The sequence below is a fragment of the Anopheles funestus genome, chromosome 2RL, assembly GCF_943734845.2.
Source record: "Anopheles funestus chromosome 2RL, idAnoFuneDA-416_04, whole genome shotgun sequence".
Lineage (NCBI taxonomy): Eukaryota > Metazoa > Arthropoda > Insecta > Diptera > Culicidae > Anopheles > Anopheles funestus.
The window spans coordinates 24,952,317-24,973,514 of NC_064598.1; the positions used below are offsets into that span (position 1 = coordinate 24,952,317).

Sequence of the window (21,198 nt, forward strand, 5' to 3'; positions counted from 1 at the left end):
AACGCACATGAAATGTGTTTGAACACCACGAAAAATTATTATATTTCAAATAATTGGGAATATTAAAATCTTCTGCTATCATATTTTTAAAGAAACAATGCCACTATACTATCCAAAAGGAGTCATTTGAACTGCGGACTCCTTCCTTCTATGTATACGTTCTTCTCAACTCCATAGGACAAACATCTGCGGACAAAGCATGAGATTAGACACCAGAAAAAATGCGACTGATATAAAAATTCTGACGAACTTAGAAGTAATGCATTATTTGAAACTGATTATCTACATTCAGAGCAACTTTAAGCTATAGAATAATATTGTTAAGCCCAAAGCTAGAAGAATGTGATATAGGACTGATGTTATTGATATTATTCTGTTTTGACCAGACTAGACATAGATCACAAGACGATGTAATACACCTGAGCTAAATCTAAATCCTGATGAGCTACAAATCATGAGACTAAAACAAACAAAATTACAGAGCTAAAGATGCATGATTCAAATAAATTCTTATCTCCCAAACTCTGCAGTAGCTGTTTCCTACAAAGACGTGCTTTTTAGATTGCTAATCAAAATGTTTTTCACTCTCGCACAACGTTGTTTGCATCGTAAGCACGTGTTGCACTTAATTACGCTTCAACAGCATTGCACACAGAACAAAAGCAAAAACATCAATAGACTCGATCGCCACATGGCAGCATCCACCATGGCTAGTTCCAAAATTAAACCACCGTCTTGCATTGCTGACAGATGCATCATCTCGTGCTACCTGTTCAGAACAATTCCGTCGCAATGGGACGCAATAGTAAACAGTGATTGCTGAATGAAGAAGTATGCAACACGGTGGCAGCTACCCGATCATATGATCGTACCGAGAAAGAATCACGAGATCGTTCGTACAAACGTATTTGCCTGCAGTTGAAGTGGCTTCGGTAGGTGCACATTCGTGAGCAGCCGCCAGCCATTCGTCTTTTCGGCACATTTCACCTGCAGCAATCGGTTGGAGAGGTTCTCGTGTGGGAAGGTGGACAGTTTTGTCAACGTGGCCTTATATTTAGTGCAAAAGTGGTACATTGGTGTACAGTGATTTATTTTTTCTACAGACAACCGTTAAACCGAAACATTCTTCAAAATGGTGCTGGATTTAAACTTCTCCCGTTACGATAACACGACTCCGTTCGGGTTTAAGCTCGTCGGTGGAGCAGACTTCGATGTTCCTTTGACGGTGGTTAAAGTGAGTTTGAACAGTGATTATCTACGTTATTATACACAGTTTAATACATTCGACGAAGATTGTTACATCGCACATTCAGGATGGAATTTGTACGCAGAAACTATGAGTAATTTGTACAAAAGTTTGTGCGATGGCATTTGCCATGTTACGTAATCGATTGAAATTGTCTGTAGCAGAATAGAGGCAGAGATTTTGTGCAAAATGATCAAGTGACTTCGTAGTACATAGAAGATGGAACAGAATAGAAGATTTCACTTTCTTGCGAATGAATCGCCTTTATATCCTTTCCCAATTATCCTTAGCACTACCTTTTTCCTCAGTGAATTCTGTGTTCGAGATGGTACAATTAACCTCAAAACATGAAACCCAAATTAAGAGACACATCTCAATTCACTATTTGAAGTGATCGAAGGGTCGATCGATAAAAATAGCGTCGAAGCGACTAGAAATGTCAGCAAGACATCGCTCGATGGCCCGTGTGTATGCGCTTTGGTCGATACTTTCTATTTCCACCGTATTTTCAATTGCAACTGAAATTCTGTATGTGCACTTTACAGATCTTACCCGGAAGCATCGCCGAAGATGTAGGCATGCACATCGGAGATGTGGTGGTACGCATCAATGACATACCCACGGGCAACATGTCCTATTACGATGCACACCAGCTGTTGGCCTGTGCCGGCAACCAATTTGTGCTCGGCATCTTAAGGTTAGTCAGCCATGACGCTAGTGAGAGGGGACAAGGTCCTGGCATGTATGCTCTAACGTAAAATGTCCTTTTCTCAATGTTCGATCATGGCAGGGCACGTGAGGTAACGCCATCCCAACGTCTGATCAAGGAGAAAACGCCATCGGGTGAGGTGGAGTACATTAACACTTCGCCCAAACCGTTCTGGACGCCGAATGTTGGCAGCCCATGCCAGCTGGGACAATCGAAGGAGGCACGGCAGATGGAAGAACAAGTTCCCGAGATACCGATCACCGACGAGCAGATTGCCGAAGTCCTCTCGGGCGAAGCCGAAGTACTGAAGCAACACAACGTGATCGGGTAGGTGGAGATGATCTCGTGTCTCGAGGACATAGGGCAATATTTCGTTCACCTTCGACTATCTGTTGATGTTCATGTGTACTGTCACCTTGCAGCGTGAACTTTAACAAGATGATCCCCAAGGCGGGAGTGTTCAAGCAGAGCGAGGTGTTCAAGACGCTCAACAGCGAGCTGGTGGAGAGCGAGGAGGAAGATAAGAAGTGGACCACCTTCCTGCAGAGGCCGGCGCGACCGCCCCCGAAGACGCCCGAGGAGAAGAAGCTCGAACGGAATCCCCCAACCGAGCGCTACCAGGTACGAATTGTGAAGCAACCGAAACCGAAAATTGCCCCCGACTACAAGCCACCCAAATCACCGGTAAGTGTTCGGAGCCTGCCAAGAAGCGGAAGTGAGCTTAAAAGCGACATGCGCCACACGATGGACGCACTGTCTGTAGTTGCACTGTGAGCTGAGCTGTGGTTCGATTGCATACCACTACCTACCTCCCCCAATTTCAAGGAACCCGAGCCGGAACCGGAACCGATACCGATGTACGACGAGTACCTGAACGAACGCCAGGAGGTGGAGGTGGAAACGATCAAGACGCTCGTGGAAGAGTCGATCGTGCTGGGTGAACCGAAGACAGGTAACCTCGAACATCCTGGTCCCTGTCCCTGTCCCTACGCCTGCTCCGATGGTGTTCACTGCGGTGAAGAGGAGAAGGACACGAACGACTCTAATGGCACTTCCACTGCAGGTGATGCTGAGGGTGGTACACAGCCCGAGGCAACTAGCCCGAGCGAGGAGGAACCCACCGAGGAGTTCCGCGAGCAGTTGCAGAATGTGCAAAAACAGCTGGAAGCGTTGTCTGCGTTGCCGAACACGATCCAGGCTACGATAGCTGCCCTGACCGAACAGCTAGCCGCGTTGGCGGCACCGAAAAGGAAATCCAAGAGTATCTCACCCCGACCGGAAGGTATACCCGTTTTCAGATTTGCTGTGTGTGTGTATATACTTGCTTTTTAGGTTCATCGTCCCGTTCACCAAACGATCTATGCTGGTTGCCGTGTGACGATCATCTAGCCGAGTTTTAGAACAAATGCATCCATTATAACACAAAACGAAGCAACCGGAACGTAAAAGATGCGTGCAAGGACAAAGACAAGTAATTCGTGGATGGTGTTGTTCAAACCATGCCAACTTGGTGCCCTTAGCCGGGACTGCAGAGTGCGCATGCACTTGTCATACCCGAAACGAAAGTTCATCACCTGACACCACACACGATGAGCGCGTAATTGAGTGAAAGTGTTTAACCTTACCTTACAGAAGCGGAAGCAAAAGTGGGTGAGTCCACCGAACAGTCGACGGCACCGGATGGCATCGTGCCCGAAGTGTCCGAGACGTTCGAGGTGACTGAGTTTAGCCGGGCAGGCAGCAGCGGTGGCGATCAGTCCTCATCGGTTGACGAAGGCGAACACATCCAGTACACAGAGGAAGAGCTCGAACTGCTAGAGAAAAGGATGAAGGAACACGATATTGAGTGGACCAACCAGAACGATAAGGTTAGTTGGTAGCTGTTGGAGTGCGTAACGCTTTGGTACTGCCAGCAGTGCCAGAAGAGGAGTGGTGGCTAGTAGCTAGACTACCTCTAATAGAACTGTAGTTTAACAGCTCGTACCTCGTTTGCTAATCTAGTGAAGTTCCCATTCCACACAGTGGGTGATTCTTGTATCTCTTCGAAGTGTTTGATCAAAGTTTTTTTTTCTTGGTTTTGTTTGGAACATTTTTTTCCTTTCTTCGATCTTGCATCATCTGCGATGAAACCACCGTACACTTCCGTTGGAATGGGAATTGATCAACACGCTATGTTATATGCTAATCTACGCACATATGTACACCGCACTACACCCAAATACCTGCTCTTCAATTCACGATAACAACACGCGATCTTTCGCACTGGATTCTACACCTTTATAAACTACACCTGCGACATACGAAAGAAGCCAAAGTATCAAACGATCGAGTGGGCAATCGTGTCCCAGCGCTATCGAATATATGTGGACGAGGAGGAAGAAATTGAGTACGTAACAATACCACTGCGCATCACTGAGGAGCTGGTAGCCTGCGGAGTGGAAAGCTCGGAAGCAATAGCCATCGAACCTCAGCCGGTGTTAGCATAAAGTTCTACTTATACTCCGACCTCAAAACTACCTACCATTCACCTCAACAATATACTCCGAAATATCGACCCGAACAGACACAGCAGATGCCTATCTCTGTGCTATATACGAGTTTAGTCACACGTTCTGTATGACAGTACCTTTATGAGCATTACTTATATGCGATCCCGAACACGTAAACTAATAGTAATAAATGTACTACGCACTAAATACGTCGTTAACACACCGGTGGTGGTGGTTTTGTAGTGTACGGGCTCTCACGGCGGTTGCCGTGTGGTTCATGTGCTTGTTAACCTGTCCCATCCTGTTAAGCTACCTGTCCTGTTGACTTCGGGAATGGTGGCCTTACTGTTTCGTGTGTGAGTGTTCTAATCGTTCTCTATCTCTCTTTTACTATTACTATTCTCCAATTCGATTTGTGATCATGTTTGGCACGCGCATGTCAAACATTTCCGGTCGTCTTCCTCCATTGTTCTGTTCCTTTTTTGGGTGGATGTATTACCCTTCGATAGGATTCCGATAGCTCCAGTCAAAACAATGCCAGTGGCGACATCCGCACCGCCGTACAGGACGAGCTGAAGCTACAGGTGGTGAAGAAGAAGAAGAAGGCAGTCAGTGCGTTCGGACCGCTGACACCGCAGGAGCGACCAATCTTTCTGCCCGGTGGACGCAAATGGCGCACGGCCAAGGACGCATTCAACGAACAGTTCATTGCGGAAGTGATCAGCTCGCAGGCGGAACTAATCCAGGGCACCACGCTTGGGTAAATGTCATTCCCGTTTTGCTTTTCCACCTGACTTTTTCAGTAAACGCAGCATTCATCGTTCATGGACATCCGCATCGTGTTCCGTTGCCGCAGTTGCGTTATTGCATCAAACCTCACACCATTGGACGTCGGTTTTTTCTGTTGCGATCCCACTTCATGCGTAATGTTTTCGCACCGTTCATTTCGTGTCTCTTCTTCTTTTGTAGCAACTTCTACGAAAGTCCTCATCTAGGTTACGATGACAGGTAACCACCGAAAGGAACCCATTCATGGGCGCCCCATATCATTTGTGTGCCTTGCGCCGGGTGCTGTTCGTTCGTGTCACTACCCATCGCTGTTGTTACTAACGACGGGATTTTGTGAAACTGTCACTAATGGGCCATTGTGTGTGAGTGCCCGGATAGCTTTTGCTGCGCTAATTCTCTTCCTCATCATTCGCCCGTCTCGTTATCATCTTGTCTAACAGCACATTCTATGTTTTAGGTAAAGTTCTGGAACTACTATTGGGCTGAAGGAAAGGCGAAGTCACCGCATGTGTACAGGTACGTTTAGTAGGGATAATGCATGCACTCACTCCAGATTCCGGCTGCCCTTTCGAATAGGTTCATATGCGCCCGATCATCTTCATTGTGCACATGTTCTTTTCTCTCTCTCTCTCTCTCTTTTTCCGAAGAACAACGAGTAAAGCGAAGAAATTCTCCAACTGCGAACTGTTGGTGGAAAAGTTCGAGAGTGAGCTTTTCAAGTAATACTCCGGACGGGGTAAGTAGCTGTTACGAGACATTTAACGTTTGTGTCCCAAGGTGTGATCACTATGTTGTACATCTGTTATCGTTACATATCCGTGTCGCGCATGTTTAATCCGTTCCTTACTGTAGTGGTTTCTTCGCGAACGAACACAGCATTATCTGACACGTTTTGTACGTTCCTTTACCCCCTATGCAGGGTTAACTTCCTCAAGTACCAGAAACCCGAGAAGGACCTCAGCTTCATCAAGAACAGCGACGTCTACAAGCTGGTACACGATATGGATCCCCCGAAGAGTGGCATCGAGCTGCGCCCGGAGATGGTAGTAGCTGAAGAAGATGTGCGAAAGGTAATGAAAGACGAAACCATTTTCCAGCCTCGCAAGTCGAAGGTTTTCCTCTATCAAAATTGAACCGTACCTACCCTAAAACACCTCACGTGCTTTCGGTTTCCTTACGTTGTCGATGACCACATTCGACTTGTGCCCGTTGGGGGCCTTGATTTCGGCACTATTACTGACCTTTTGCAAACATCTTCTTGCTGCGTACGTTGGTACTGTCTCACCGAACACAACCTACTCCATGGTTGCAACGTCTTCATCGAACGCCTTCATCAACTCATCGGATCTCATCAATCTGCTATTCGGCAACTTCCAAACATCTTCATCGTTCGTGCTACAGTGTGCATCACCCTGCTGAAGAAACGTCCCGAATGTCCGTTCCTAGCCTTCCGTCCCGTTTGAATCCTTTCCCAGACAAAATGATGTATTATTAAGTACTTCGCAAGCGCCATCCATCATGTGCACCGTTTGTTTCACGAAAAAACATCATCACCATCAATAAGGGGGAAGAAGAAAAAAATACTCCACCCACCCATCACAGGGCTCAACATAGGACGGTAGATACCTAGGTCGTTTAGAGCTTTCATTTTAATCTATAGCCTTTTTGCAGTTTGCAAGCACAATGTTAACTGTTTTCATTATATCGCACGATTGTATAGAACCATCGGTGAAGCTTCCCTTCACATCCTTTATCAAGTATATCTAGAGACTGGTATTTCTATGTAAATAAGTAAAATAAAAATAAAACCCCATTTACGATACGGTGCATTGCGTTTATTATTAATCGATGGTGCTGAGGGGACATAAGAAACAAACAAGTTTGCTCGCTGCTGGCGTACAGCGAAGGATCGATTCACGTGAACGGTTTCGCACAGGAATTGATGGCATACGGCCAAAGTTAGCACAAAGAAAGTGTTGAAAGAAAGCGTTAGATGAAAGAAAGAAATGGTGTTTTTTTGTTGTTCGAAATGTAAAACGAAGTAAAGCTGCTATAAGTGCTGTTTACAACACATTCGCAACTCTGTCGATTTAAAGATTGTTGCCCATTGTTTCGCAAGTTTAAGATCAGCATAACGTACAAAGGGGTGAGATGATCGTGTTACCTTTAGTTATTCTTTACTCCATTACTGCTAGTAGATGTTCCATTTGGCACATAATAAAAAAGGACAAGTTGATTTCCTGTTTATGCCATTCGTTGTTGTACTTGTTGTATTCTCTTTCTATTTGGTCTTAAATAATAACAATAATTGTGAAACTAAGATTTAAAAAAATATAATTGGAATATTGTTAACTTATAGAAACATTAAGATTTTAATAAAAATATAGAAAATACTGATAAAAGATATCACATTTTTTAGATAATTTTTGCCCGAATAAAAAAAATCAGTAAAAACGAAAAATGGCAATGGTAAGAATTTGTTTGATACAAAGTAATCAAAACTTATAAATACAGCGAAAAACAAATAACAATTGTGGCAAAATCATTTGCTATAAGAAACAATAATGAAACTATCGTGTAAACTCTAATGCTTATTCTTTTGTGATAACATGACCTCAAGAATGTCTTGGTCTTTTGCCTGCCATTTCCAGTCCTGCTTACGGCGATACGTGGTTCCGATGGGATTTGATACACGGCCCGGTAGTGTAGAGACCAGCAACGCTCCTCATACATCACCGAGGCATAATCATTATTAAACTAATTATTCACCAATATTTTAAATGTAACGACTGGACAACCGTTTAACGTTCGGACACGTGATGATCTAAGTATTACCGTCTTTCAAAAGCGATTGCATCAAGAAAGAATACATATATCGAGAAAAAAATGCATTAATGTGAGCGAACTGCCGTGGCCACTAACCTTACGCCCAATGCAAAGTTGAAGGTCCAAGCAGTACATCATTTGGCGCCATGAACAAACAATGTTGTCCCAATTAAATCACCAAAGCCTTGACGGAAGGATATTGTCGGTCATTAGCATGGGAAGGAAACTCCCCTAAAAACTGTACATTGCACATTCATCGAGACTTTTTAGAAAGCTCATCATCGACGCAACACAGGTGTGTGTATGTACCGGTACCCCGGAAAGGCGGATAATATTTGCACGTCGGTGCATTCGATAACATGGGAAGTTAGGCTAATAATAGCCCGATCTGTGATGGCAGCGAAACAATCGATTTTGATCGCCAACGAGATTGTACTATCGGAAATGAATTAAAAATACTTTGATGACTTGACAGTCCCCGCCTGTCGATCACCGGTGCTTGATATCCGTTCCCGGTCTCTGGTTGCTTCGGTGCGAAATTGATCCGTATGCACAGGATGCGGCGTTAGATAACGCCGAGGACCGATCGTTTTGTAGTACGATCGGATTTGTTTTTGCATCGGTATCGGAAGCGCTGCTGTTCGTAGCCATCGTTGCGTTCGGACACGCGATGATTTCGGGCTCGGGCATTGATGGTGACATTGAGGGGAAGATAATTTAATGAAGCATTACGAATGCACACACCGCAGTAAACCCATTCGTACGGTAGTGTCCGATCAAAGCACAAAGCACCACAATCATCTTCAAGCCCTAGCGTTCATAGCTGCAAATATTATCGATCACTTCCGGATCCGTGCTTAACGCTTCTCACAACAAACACCAGCCACAATGGATGTGCAAGTAGATGCCATGGAGCTGGCTCTGCCACCGATTGAATCGTTCAAGAACTGCGAGTATCATGTGCGTGTTTCGGGCACAACTGAGCTCGATCGACGCGTTATGTCATTTGTGGACAATCTGTGGGGTTTCGAGGTGACCGGTGGTATCGATCAGTTCGAACCACTGACAGTGATTGCGGTAAAGCGTGAAGGGTTGGCACGGCGGGCCGGTATTCGGGTGAATGATATCATCACAAAAATCAACGAAACCCATGCGGAGAAACTGACACTAGCGCAGGCACAGGAGCTGATCGCAGAATCGGGCCGCACGGTGAAAATATTCGTCAGCGGGTATGAACAATCAAGCGGACGCAATCAGTTGAACGGTGGAGTGATGATTTGTTCGGTTATGTTCTTTTCTTTTGCAGTGATGTGGATGAGGATAGTGAAGATGAGATGACGGTGGATTACTGGTTTAAGCCTTGTAAGTACTTGAAAAGTGAAACAAAACCCCGACGGAAACACAAATCATGGCATCTTCATATTCGCCTACGCTACCGATTAGACGGGGCCTGACACACGGACGATGACGTTGCGATTAGCACGATCCTTTACCCAGCCCATTCTCTGTCCGCTCATGAACTTCATCCCGTCTATGTCCTATCCCATCCCTTGTCCGCCTGCATCTCGCAAGGATAGTCACTACCCCACCCGTTGATAAAGATGGTTTCTTTTCCTCAGTAAATGAAGCCGACCGTTCAATGTTGGATTGGGAGGCGCGTCTTCGTGCCAGCAGGAATGTAAGTATTAGGAACTCCTGTTACAGTGCCCCTTTTCCAAACTTTTTCTTTGATCAACTGATTCAATTCGCTACTGCAGCCCGACAAATGGAATGGTGTATGGCCGTGGAATGATCGCAAGAAGGTGGTCTACAAGTAAGTACACTACTCCCAATGGTATGCGGAACTTGGCAAACAGACGAGAAACGCTTGCGTCAAAATGTGCCGCTCAAGACACCATCTCAATGCTTCACCACTCCGCTTTGCATCGTTTACTCGTAGGGAGTCCAACTGCTATATGGTTCCGAGTGTAGCGGAAGAAACGCGCGAACGCGAGCTGAAGCTGCGAGCCACCGAGGATCAGTACGAGAAGCATTTGAAGAGTGAACGCGAACTGGCGGAAAAGAAGGCTGAAGAGGAGCGGTTAGCCGAGGAGGTACGTCGCGCCGAGGAAGAACGTCGAGCGGAGGAGGAACAATTTTTCGCTACCTTTGAAGCGGAACAGAAAAAGCGACAGGAGGAGGAAGCGGCCAAACGGCTCCAGAGTGAAGCGGAACAGACCGGTACCGTAGATGAAACGGGTGAACAGGAACCGACAGTGGCGGATGCCGAAGCCGATCAGTACATTGATGAGCTGATGGAACAGGAAAAGGATCTCGGAGAGGTCAGTACGGATATGATCGAGCCAGATGACAGCAGCACGACAAATGCTTGAATACGACTGTTCAAGTGATTTTATATTGTAAGATATACATTGGAAATTGAAAAGGAATAAATACTGATTAGGGTATAACGTATGTGAATTACAATTACATCTTAAATAAAATAAACCACTGATACAAGCAGTGCACGTAATTAAAGTATTGTGGTGTATTCAAGATTTTAAAACGATATCGACAATTTATAGTAGTACGATTATTTTACTTTTGATTATTAGTTTCAACCTGGCCAGGCTCAGCATCATGTCGTGAGAAGCCCACCGAACCATGGAAATGAAAAATGTCGTGAAGTTTGTTGGTGTACATCAACGTTGCCGTACTTCGGCTTGATCGTACGTCTCGTGTTTGACAACTCTGGTTTCAGCCGTTTTATACCGAAATAGATACCCAACGTGTTAGAGATGAGAATAACAACTCTTTTTAGTGAGTCAACTCAGAGTGAATGAGTCGTTATTAGGAGTCAGCACGTTTATCGACTCATTTCGGAGTCATAAAAAACCCGGTATAAACGTATAAGTTAAGGTTCGGTCATTTTACTCACTCATGAGTGTAAGCATGTAGCCGTGGTGAGTCGAGTTGCAAAAAGAGTAAATTCGTGAGTTGAAACGAAAATGTGCGAGTGAGTTGAAACAAAAATGAATTGAAACGAAAAGTTTGATACACATGAGTTGAAACGGAATACATGTGTACAATACCAAAACTAGCCAAATGAATATCCTGCTCACTCTGCCTAACTATCAAACCTTTATAAGCGGGCTAATCTGATCGGCAAGGACATGAAACGTGATCCGCCTCTGCTTTGGAGTTTATCCAATTTAAAGATTTTTAAAAATTATTTTTGATTCTTTTTTATTTAAAGCATTATTTGAGTGAAATGACAGTTATTTCAACAAATTTCCATTAAAATACATCATTTTATAAATTTTGATAAATTTCCCAAAAAGCTAAGGCTAAAGGCTTAGGAATTTTTTAAACTTTTAGAACTTTTTTATTTTTTTATTATTTTTTATTCTTGCGGTTAAAGAATGACTAGAAGTCTCGTATTTGCTAAACCCTCTTAAGTTAGATATTATTGATAAAGTAGTTAGTTTTTATTGATAAAGTATACAATGGCGTGCTTGGGACGTAAGTATAGTGTTACAGTAAATAGTTACAAGACAACTATTCCGAACTATGGAACCAAAATACTGCTATGAAATAATGTTCAACAATTTGTGTATCGAATGGGCCTTGGGATTGGGCTTTAAAATGTGTTTAGAATGAATTAAAATCCCTAGATTTTAATTGATATCGATTGTCAATAAACCATGCCTAATGCATCTCTGCATTCTCTGCAGTCGCGAGACTTCTAGTGCATTCCACCCATGACGAGTCCCACTCCGAGTTGCATCCCATACCCATATGTGTGTATGTGTCTCGAGACACATACCGACCACAAATCCGAAGTGCATTCCCATGCTTCGTGTCCTATGACTTCGCGTGCAGGCTAATGTACGGGAGTCAGTTTCACTAAAATTATTCACTCTGTAGACAGATTTGTTTCTGCTGCCCTACCGGTGCGCACATGTGCACGTGCAGTGATGGTAAACCGTTTCGTTACGATTGAGTGATAGGATATTGATCAACCACGTTCGACTTGTGTTTAGTGTGATTGAAGATCAATTTTACAAAAGTAAAAGACGATCGAGTGATAAGGAGTTGCAGTCTTTCAAGAATCAAGTGTTCAGAAGCGATCCAAAAGCGATAGGGTTGTGAACGTATTTTATTGTGAATAGGTTATCGATCCTGCCAACTGCGTGCACGTGAAAGTAGGCCACGAATACGTAATCATCGCACTTTACGCCATAGTGTATTCGGACGACGATCGACGCCCTGTCTGACCTGGCATTGACCAAATCATCGGAAAATCACCGCCATTACATCATATTACACATTGCCGTGTCGTGAAAATGCCTGAATTTGTCATTGAAAAGCGCAATATTCCAGTGCTGACCGTATCATCGAGAGATGGTCCGGTGGTTAACGAGAATGGCGACAATCCGCTCGGATTTCGAATTACCGGTGGAGCCGATTTCGAGATGCCCATCACCGTATTCCAGGTGAGAGTTATACGTGTCCATCCGTGAACTTGGCATGCTCGTCTATCGTACGTGTAGTAGGAAGCGTCCGTGATTGGAATTTAAGGTTCGTTCCATTGTTTCGAAAGTATGGGGAATGCTGCAGCTTAGGGCGAAAGGGGTTTTTGAATGGCGGGATCGACAGTGGCGTACGATTTAGTGGTGCCGTACTCCGTGATCAAAAATAGATCCAATTGCCACTGAATCTATGCTAGGCGCAACATCGTACGCTGAACTCGATCATCGGTGATCTAGTGTTGTGCATGCCAGTGCCACTGTGCAGGCACGAGCATCGGCCACGTTCCGACAGACATCAGCCTATCCGGCGATAAACATAACCTAGCATTCGTACAGTTGAATTGAGTGATGTCGCCGGCTTTCAGGCCGACACATCCATGTTATTTCGTCGTCATGCGCACGATCGTGTCTGTGTTGATTTTTCCACTTTTGCCATGCGCAGCTGACCAACCACAACACAATGTTTTGGTTCGTCCGCTTTTCTGGCCAGTTTGTTTTCCGTTTTTTTTCCTTCTTTTTCAAAGTGTTTCAAAATTGATTTGAAACACAACTTGACGTCACGAGAATTACATGTCGTTGAAAACAAAACTCTCGAAAGATGATCCACTGCTACATCGCACTCGTCAACACATTTGAACTACCCTTAATCTCCTGGCTTACAGCATCTCCCATTGCTACAGACAATACTAAGACAATGAAAGTAATTTTCCGCTCAAGTAAATAAGCGTATTCGAGAGCAAACACAATTTCATAATCATATACAACACAGACCCAACGGGTCATATACCAGGATTATCCGATACGAGTGAAACAAAAACATGTACAAAACGCAGTTAAAACACACCAAAACTGCCTCACCTTTGCTATCGAGAAAGATCGAGCAGTGTGAATCCCGGGATAAACCATTCTGCCACACTGGTTCAGTGTTACGTTGATTGCCATAGTAGTAGGACCAACGGCTAGGAAACAATTCAGCTGGCTGGCCCGTTAATTTTTTTTGTACCCCACAAGACCGTTACTTAAATCCCAAATTTCCAAATCGCGTGAAACGCCTGGCACGTCTTAGATAGTGTTAAGGGCGAGGGATGGCACTGGACGAGCCAAAGGTGGCACCGGAAGGTGACCAGCAGCAACTGGACATCAATGGAACGAACGAGAAACGTGACGAAGCTCCCGACTACTACAAACGACCCAAGTTCAAGCGAAACATCATCCCGTTTGATACGGAGGATCTGACGGTGCGTGTAATCCGGGAACGTTTTCTTATCCCGAACCAGGTGTCCGAGGGCAGCCCGGCCCAGAAGGCAGGTCTCAAGCTGGGTGATCAAATCCTGAAGATCAACGGTGCCGATGCGTCGGCCATGCGTCTTGCCACCGCCCAATCCGTCATCAAACAGGCTGGCGAACAGCTGCAGATGATCGTTGCAAAGTAAGCATTAACATACATATATACACAATCACGCGACACGTTTTGTGACTCTTGTTGTCGGTTGTACCACGGTTGGTAGACGGATGGATGGACGTGCCAGAACTGTTCGCATTAGTTCCCGGGAACAGCAGGAACACAACGGAACCATCCGTTTTGCTCGTCAATTGAAGCTCTTTCGTGTTTGCCCGTGTATCATTTACGTCTGTGTCCGCGAGTGAAGAGTGATTATTTTGCTGATAAAAATAACCGGACATTTTTCGTGAAAATCTAGATTGCTTGAGACGGCGAGACGGTTGGGGGACCGATGGGGACCCATTCTCGTGCGCTCAATCGCGCACTAAACCGATTACTTAAGGCGTGTTGCATTGAGGGATGATTTCGAAAGTGTTTCCCTTTGCCGCCCTAGTTACTGATGAAGGCTATCACAGTTGTTGGTTAACACAGAAAAGAATCAAGTCCTTGGGTAGAAAATGAAATCGTAATTTAGAAAGACTGACTAAGGATGTGTATCCTGATCGCATAACAAAACGAAAAGTAATATACAGATCTTCCTCGTTAGTTCACTTGTAGATTCTGCAAGCAATCACAACAATCCTAGACCGAGCGTGCCAGCGTATCAGGAATTCGTACAACGAACCTGCATTTTCAAACATCAACAGGTAAAGGCACACGCGGTGCACGTACCACGTGACGTCACTTGTCACCTGTTTGGGTCCTCCTGTCGACAAAATATTGATGCGTGTCACAGTTCGCTTTTTTTGTTTGTTTGAAACGATGTCCATTGGGACGTTAAAAGCGCAACGTAGCGCTATATACCCGAGCCGATCGGACCAGTTAGCCAACATTACGCTAGGATCCGTTGAACCAGAAATAACTTTTTTGCTTTCGTTTCGTCGTTTGAATGCCTGTGGCTTACCGTGCTGACAACAATAAAACGGCCGAGAGGTTAGGGCTATCGCGCAAACGCGCCTTATCGATGTGGGGTAGCTTCTGTAGATCGTAGATCAATCCTACCCATCAACTCATGTCCGCCAACCATCCTCAGTTGGTGCTCTCGTGGGTCACCAATCTTAATGTTATCTGCTTTTCATGCGGTTCTATTTTGATCCTGAGTTGGGCCAAAACATTAACTCGGTCGAGAGATGCTATGGACGTCACACGGCGGCGTACACCATTCGCGCACCAGCCTAATGGACCGTATTGCGTTGCAGAAATTATTCCTTTGGTAATTCTGACGGATTGCATCAATTTCGAAGCGTAATAATTAGATAGATGTAATGAGGATTTATTCCAAGTGCATTGGGAAGAATGCTACTCTCATAATAGTGGCAATATTAAGGCACAATTAGTTACAACACAAAACTAAAGCAATTTCATTTATCACTATTTCACGCTGAGCTTGATTTGGGATTAATATTCGACCTTGTGTCTGGAAAAGATTTGATGCCCTAATGTGATCTTTCTGCCCTTCTAGAGACGACGAGAAAAACCGAACAGCTGAAGAGCAGGGTGAACCGAAGGAAACGCGCGAGGTCAAGTTCGTAGGTAATGAGCAACAGCCGGCGGCCGATGTCACTAACAAACCCGCTCCCGAACCCAAATCCGACGAACGTGGTATGTGCTAATGGTTTGCCCACTTTCCAAAAGTTTTGTCCAGTTGGCCCTTTTTTCCGCATCCCACGATGCGGAAGGGACCAAACACTAACTCTGTACTACTTTTCACCTCGTTTTGGCTGTACTGCCAACCCCGCCTTTTGCTACTGTTGGATGGGCAGAAAATTGGACGCAACCCCCGGAGCGCAAGGTATGGCATCCGATCGTATGGCAGCAGCCACCACCCCCGATTCCGCCGGATCTATACGGCAAGGATGCCCCGCATCAGCAGCTGATCGCGAACATTCGCCGGTTGCTGACGGAAACACGCAAAAAGCCGGAAGAGCAACAGAAATACATCGAGCGTATGATGCTTTCGCTACCGACCGGGTCCCGGCGGGACGAGGATGAAGAGGATCAGCCACCACCACCGGCCCCCAAGCCGAAGAAGAAGAAGAAGAAGAACAAGGGCAAGACCGGTGTGAAGGTGGCTCCGCGGACACGCCTGGATAGCGAAACGTCGGAGGATGGTTCCGTGTCGGAGGCGGTTTCCACTGTGGAACCAGCCGATCCGATTCCGGAGGAAGTTAGTGCCGAGGCTTAGACAGCCACACGCACAACGCAGAAAGGCGCACTTACTGTTAGGGAGTAAATAACAGACTATCTCAGATGTTCCAGCGAGGTCGTAGGGAGTGTATTAAACGAAAACGAAACATGATTTGTTAAAGCTTGTTGTTCTCTTTGATCAATGTACTTAACCTCGATTTGTTCCGAAGTTGAATAAAATCGTTCTCTTTTTTCCATACACCTTTTTTGTTCGGTTTTTGGGAGGTGAAGATCGGAACGATCGATCGACTTACCTGTTGTGTTTTTTCCCGTTTTGCCAGTCCCTTGCGATAGTCACCGATCCAGCTTCGATTCGATGTCGTCACACGATCATCGCTCGCTGTCGTGCGATTCCTGCGACAGCCTTAGCGTGCTGGCGGTGGAACAACAGTTGCGCCAAATGCAACAGCAGCTGAACGAAATCAGCGTTATACCGATGCAGATTCAGGCAACGCTTAGCTTCCTCACGCAAACTTTGTCCAAATTTGCACCACCCGAGGTACAACGGCAGCTTCCGGAAGCGCTTCGGGCTAGTACAAAACAGGCTACCGACGAAATGGACGAGTTTGTAAATGGAACCGAAGCAACGCCAACGGACACAACTGACGATGGCGATGTGAAGGAGGAAGAAGTATATGCCATTACGCTGGAGTCTCTGTTCGATGAGTCGGAGGTCCTAGAGACGATACCGTTCCGGGGAGACGATGATGATGGGCAGTCGTGGGAAGAAATGGACACACCCGAGGAACCTGAAATTAATGAAGAAGAGCGATCACGTATTGAAAAGCTGGAGCGTATCATCAAGCTGCAAAAAACCTGGCCATGGAGTCAAAAGGAAAAGCCTATTCATAAGTATGAAGAAACGCTTACCGTACTGAAAAGCATTCAAAATCCGCTTGTATTCAACTAATTTTCTACTTCACAGGCGTTCGAATTGCCATTTGGTGCCGAGCGTTGCGTTGGAGCGGTCAAAGATCAAGCAACTGACGAACATGGACTCACTACCTTTCTACAAGCACGGATATCTCACGCGAGTTTGAAAAATACGGCGCAAAATTCGAAGCCATCCACTTGTTATGTTTTCAACAATGCGTGTGCCTTGTCGAGTTGTTTGTTCAAAATATATGATTTTTTTTTTATATGTGTACAATCTGCTTACAATCTAGTGAAAGAAACATTGAATGACTGGATGACAAAATAGCCGCACGCGTTCATGTGAGGATATTTTGCCGAGCGCGGTTGTTTACAGAAGCTGTCATTTACATGGGCGGCTAAAATCGACGGCGGCTGGACGCCATCACAACTGTCAAACAAATAAAAACCCAACAGCACCGCATCACACAGTTTAGGAAAGATTTTGATCCTTTTAAAATGTAAGTACATTATCACTACTAGTGGTAATTCAATAGTTTACTTACTTTTACACACTTTCAGGGCTCTAGCGAAACCAAAATCGGAACTAACTCCGGAGGAGCTGGCCAGACAAGAAGAGGAGGAATTCAACACCGGTCCACTCTCGGTGCTAACGCAGTCGGTGAAAAACAACACTCAGGTTTTGATAAATTGCCGCAACAACAAAAAACTGCTGGGACGGGTGAAAGCATTCGATCGGCACTGCAATATGGTGCTGGAGAACGTGAAGGAAATGTGGACGGAAGTTCCGCGCACCGGCAAGGGCAAAAAGAAGGTTAAGCCAGTGAACAAGGATAGATTCATCTCGAAGATGTTCCTGCGAGGTGATTCGGTGATTCTTGTGCTACGCAATCCACAGGCAACGGCTGCAGGAAAGTGAGGCGCGTTTCCAAGCGAAACAATAAACTAGCATAAGTAATTTCTTACAATCCGCGTTTATTCTGAATGTAATGGAAAAGAAATACAAATGTAAGAACCAGCAACCCACCGTGCGTTAGAAATACTTCCCATGGAACAAAGAAACGATGCGGCTTAGTCCTTCTCTGCAATCGCCGTCAAATGAACCTCGATTTCGTCCTCGGTCAGGGTACGGAATTCCGGCTTTTCCTTGCTCACGATGCCAATCTCAATTTCCGTTGGCTTGAAATCAACTGCCAGCACTGTGGACAGGCAGGTGATGGCCAGCTGGATCGTTTCCTCTTCGCCAAACTCGGCCTTACGCTTGAGTTTCTTCTCCAGATAACTGTTCGCTTCCGTTTGCTTAACACCGACCGAAATGGCGTGATAACCGCAATAGTAACCAGCCGGGTCGGTTTTGTACACAGCCGGACCATTTTCGCCATCATATGCGATCATAACAATGCTACAACCGAGCGGTCGCATCTCGGCATTTTGCGTGTACACTTGTGAAATGTCTGCCATTCGGCGGCACAGTACATCTACCGGAATTTCATAACCATACTTGTACCGCCAGTTGGCCGCTTCGTATCGCGCCCGCTGCACCTGCGAGCGACTGTCCGCTATGCGACCGGTCATAACACAACCGATCTCACGGGTAATACGATACAGGTGGGTCACGGTAGCCGGGTCGATCAGCTTGTCTGGGATCTTCTTCTGAGTCGCTACAACTGCACAATCCTTTCCTTTGAGCGCAATAGACGTAAGGCCCTCCTGGTTGATGGCCTTGAAGGCATATTCTGGAAACAAAACGAAAGAATAACTTTATCTTGTTTCGAAACCCGACCCACAGAGTAACTATGATACATACCAACTTGGTAAAGTCGACCTTCCGGTGAAAAGATCGTAATGTGACGATCGAATCCAGCGCTACTACCACGAGACATTTTCTTACCAGTACCGTTTTACGCGTGGAGAGCTAAATTATTCGAGAAGCTCGTACTAGTAGTGAATAAATTCGCGTGAAATGCTACAAACAAGATAGATGACCGACGAAACACGGATTTGTGGGGTTAAAGATGATTTGTTGTTTTCAGTGTTAAGACATTTCAACAAATACCAGGTGATGGAACAAGACTCGTTTTGACGTTTCCGAGCTTGACATAACGGTTCAAGTCAAACGCTCACTTTTTAGAACATACATTGTTTGTAGTATTAAATTAAATTGGAAAATGAAGAACTAGATTCAAATAAATTAAATTTGGTAGTATAAAGAATATAGTAGCCACAAAAGAGCCTTTTCGTAATTTCGTAAATCCTAAGAAATTAGACACGTGGTTGTCAAAAAATACCCTTCAGTCTAAATCTAATGGTTTGTGTCCAGGGATGCGAAAGGTATGCAACCCGTGTTTTTAAATTTCTACCGGTAGTTACTACATTGTTGGTCTTAGCATATTTAAGACACAAAATGATTTCGGATGACTGTTTTTAGAACACTTCAAAACACATTCTAAAGATTAACTTTGTCCACAATCCACAATTAAAAAATCTGATAAATTTTCGAAAAAAATACATATTACCGAAGAAGTTGTCGAATACTTAAAAAGCTCTACTTTTGATGAAAACATTTTAGAGGATGTCTCACAACAAAATAACCAACCACATTCCCAATAAATTTGTATAGTCAGTGCTATATATTTGGGCTGTTTCTCTCTCTTAATTACAAAATCTTCTCCAAAAGCATACCTCTGCCTAATTGGATTACTTCAAATTTCCCCTATCGGCAATGCGGCACTGTAATGCCGAACGGTGCCAAAGCATGTGGTTATTGCACGCTGTTTTAGAAGCTGTTTGATTGAGGTGTACTGCATGGGAAGTATGCATCCTTTGCGTTACGATATTTCTTCATTAAAAATGCATACTAAGCATCGTATTACATCCGATGTTCATCTGCCGGTAGGGATTTGATCTCTGGGGTAAGGTGAAATGTACTACCCAATCCGGTAGTAGCCCCCGGACAGGAACCTTTTAACCTTGATCCAGATTTGCAACCAGAGCACTCTACTGCATGAAACCAAATATTGATGATTGCGTGCCGGATTCCAAAGTTCAATTTACTTCAGCAGGAAAGGAGCAAAATTCGCGTATGTTTCGGTACAGGTTTCACATTAATAATTTTCATTCTGCTCAATGTATGCGATGGAACTCTCTTGATGGTATTTGATGTTTCTAATTATGTCGTTCGGCTGGGACTGTTGATTTTGTGCACGATATCCGATAGAGTAAGTTACAATCGACAAAAAAGGGTGATTAAACGAGCGTATCTCATTTTATATTAATTGCGTAGTTTGGTCAAAACTGTTCCACCGACACGTTGATCCTTGTATTGCAAGTAGGTTTAATTATTTTTAATTTAGGCTAACGAATTGTAGAAAATTATTCAATGTTGTAAAATAAGGGGACAATGTTTGCACAATAATTATAGAGATTTTTAAAAGCACAACTAAAACGATTTTATAATCTTAAAACGTTATTATGTTTAAAAAAAATATTTTCATTATGCTTCATTATGACAGAAACATAAATTAATGCTTGAATTAGTATACGAACGAATTAGTATAGGGGCGGCCCGGTGGTGCATGTGATAAACGGCGCCAGTCCACACGGCCGGACCGGGTTCAAATCCCATCCGGACCGTTCCCCCGTAGCAAGGACTGACTATCCGGCTACGTGGTAAAATAAGTCTAGTAAGCCAGAAATGGCCGGCGTGACCTGTAAGGTCGTTAAGCCAAGAAGAAGAAGAAGTATACGAATTGCAGTGCGATGCATTAATTTAAACAATAATTTTACTTGCATATATTTCATCGTTTCATAATATCACTTTCCCTTCAATTAATGTTAATGCTAAAACATGTGTTGTGGTAAAACCACTTATTATACGCTTCAATTCAAACCTAATACACTCACCGAATACTTACCCCGTATGGCACTGTAAATAAATACCGGAAACCGGAATGTAACTACTGCTGAAACACTTCCGGCAACTTTTACTACGATGGTGAGGGAACAAAATAGAAATATGTGGAAAAAATGAAATAAAAGGTACAGCTATTTGTCGCCTTGGTGATTATGACGTAGTATGTAGACGTGGGTTTCCATCGGCAAAAAAAAACTGTGACCGTTATGGGACT

The 21,198-nt window shown here is 44.5% G+C and overlaps 6 protein-coding genes across 16 annotated transcripts; 5 read left to right on the forward strand and 1 right to left on the reverse strand.

Annotated features, from left to right (window-relative positions):
- Positions 1-955: 955 nt before the first annotated feature.
- LOC125775218 (MAP7 domain-containing protein 1) lies at positions 956-7,055 on the forward strand. 8 transcript variants are annotated; one of them, XR_007421155.1, is made up of 11 exons: positions 956-1,234; positions 1,792-1,943; positions 2,037-2,282; positions 2,378-2,639; positions 2,781-2,907; positions 3,019-3,237; positions 3,588-3,823; positions 4,954-5,204; positions 5,691-5,749; positions 5,881-5,969; positions 6,153-6,273. XR_007421155.1 is itself a non-coding variant. In XM_049445806.1 (11 exons), exons 1-11 carry the CDS (start codon positions 1,133-1,135, stop codon positions 6,650-6,652), a joined length of 1,803 nt encoding a protein of 600 aa, XP_049301763.1. In that variant the 5' UTR covers positions 956-1,132; the 3' UTR covers positions 6,653-7,055. The 8 variants fall into 8 exon arrangements, 6 of the variants coding, with proteins under 6 accessions (XP_049301763.1, XP_049301761.1, XP_049301765.1 ...); XM_049445806.1 differs by lacking the exons at positions 5,691-5,749; positions 5,881-5,969 and adding exons at positions 5,414-5,452; positions 6,635-7,055 and having other exon boundaries at positions 6,153-6,303; XR_007421154.1 differs by having other exon boundaries at positions 5,691-5,969.
- A 1,731-nt stretch (positions 7,056-8,786) lies between these two features.
- On the forward strand, positions 8,787-10,576 carry LOC125775225 (uncharacterized). 2 transcript variants are annotated; one of them, XM_049445830.1, is made up of 5 exons: positions 8,787-9,288; positions 9,366-9,421; positions 9,661-9,737; positions 9,817-9,872; positions 9,999-10,576. In XM_049445830.1, exons 1-5 carry the CDS (start codon positions 8,948-8,950, stop codon positions 10,429-10,431), a joined length of 963 nt encoding a protein of 320 aa, XP_049301787.1. In that variant the 5' UTR covers positions 8,787-8,947; the 3' UTR covers positions 10,432-10,576. The 2 variants fall into 2 exon arrangements, with proteins under 2 accessions (XP_049301787.1, XP_049301788.1); XM_049445831.1 differs by having other exon boundaries at positions 8,788-9,288; positions 9,679-9,737.
- A 1,375-nt stretch (positions 10,577-11,951) lies between these two features.
- Positions 11,952-16,397, forward strand: LOC125775226 (PDZ and LIM domain protein 7-like). 3 transcript variants are annotated; one of them, XM_049445834.1, is made up of 5 exons: positions 11,952-12,243; positions 12,422-12,534; positions 13,848-13,999; positions 15,474-15,613; positions 15,775-16,397. In XM_049445834.1, coding segments are annotated over exons 1-5 (828 nt in total). In that variant the 5' UTR covers positions 11,952-12,242; the 3' UTR covers positions 16,197-16,397. The 3 variants fall into 3 exon arrangements, with proteins under 3 accessions (XP_049301791.1, XP_049301790.1, XP_049301789.1); XM_049445833.1 differs by having other exon boundaries at positions 11,952-12,534; XM_049445832.1 differs by lacking the exons at positions 11,952-12,243; positions 12,422-12,534 and having other exon boundaries at positions 13,158-13,999.
- Positions 16,398-16,509: 112 nt separating this feature from the next.
- LOC125775229 (uncharacterized) lies at positions 16,510-17,336 on the forward strand. The gene is made up of 2 exons (XM_049445838.1): positions 16,510-17,050; positions 17,124-17,336. The coding sequence occupies exons 1-2, from the start codon at positions 16,515-16,517 to the stop codon at positions 17,236-17,238; spliced, it is 651 nt and encodes a 216-aa protein (XP_049301795.1). The 5' UTR covers positions 16,510-16,514; the 3' UTR covers positions 17,239-17,336.
- A 132-nt stretch (positions 17,337-17,468) lies between these two features.
- LOC125775230 (probable small nuclear ribonucleoprotein Sm D2) lies at positions 17,469-18,093 on the forward strand. Its single transcript, XM_049445839.1, has 2 exons — positions 17,469-17,571; positions 17,633-18,093. Coding segments are annotated over exons 1-2 (360 nt in total). The 5' UTR covers positions 17,469-17,569; the 3' UTR covers positions 17,991-18,093.
- Positions 18,027-19,114, reverse strand: LOC125775228 (proteasome subunit alpha type-6-like). Its single transcript, XM_049445837.1, has 2 exons — positions 18,879-19,114; positions 18,027-18,807 (listed from the first exon to the last, which is right to left on the reverse strand). The coding sequence occupies exons 1-2, from the start codon at positions 18,952-18,954 to the stop codon at positions 18,143-18,145; spliced, it is 741 nt and encodes a 246-aa protein (XP_049301794.1). The 5' UTR covers positions 18,955-19,114; the 3' UTR covers positions 18,027-18,142.
- Positions 19,115-21,198: the final 2,084 nt, after the last annotated feature.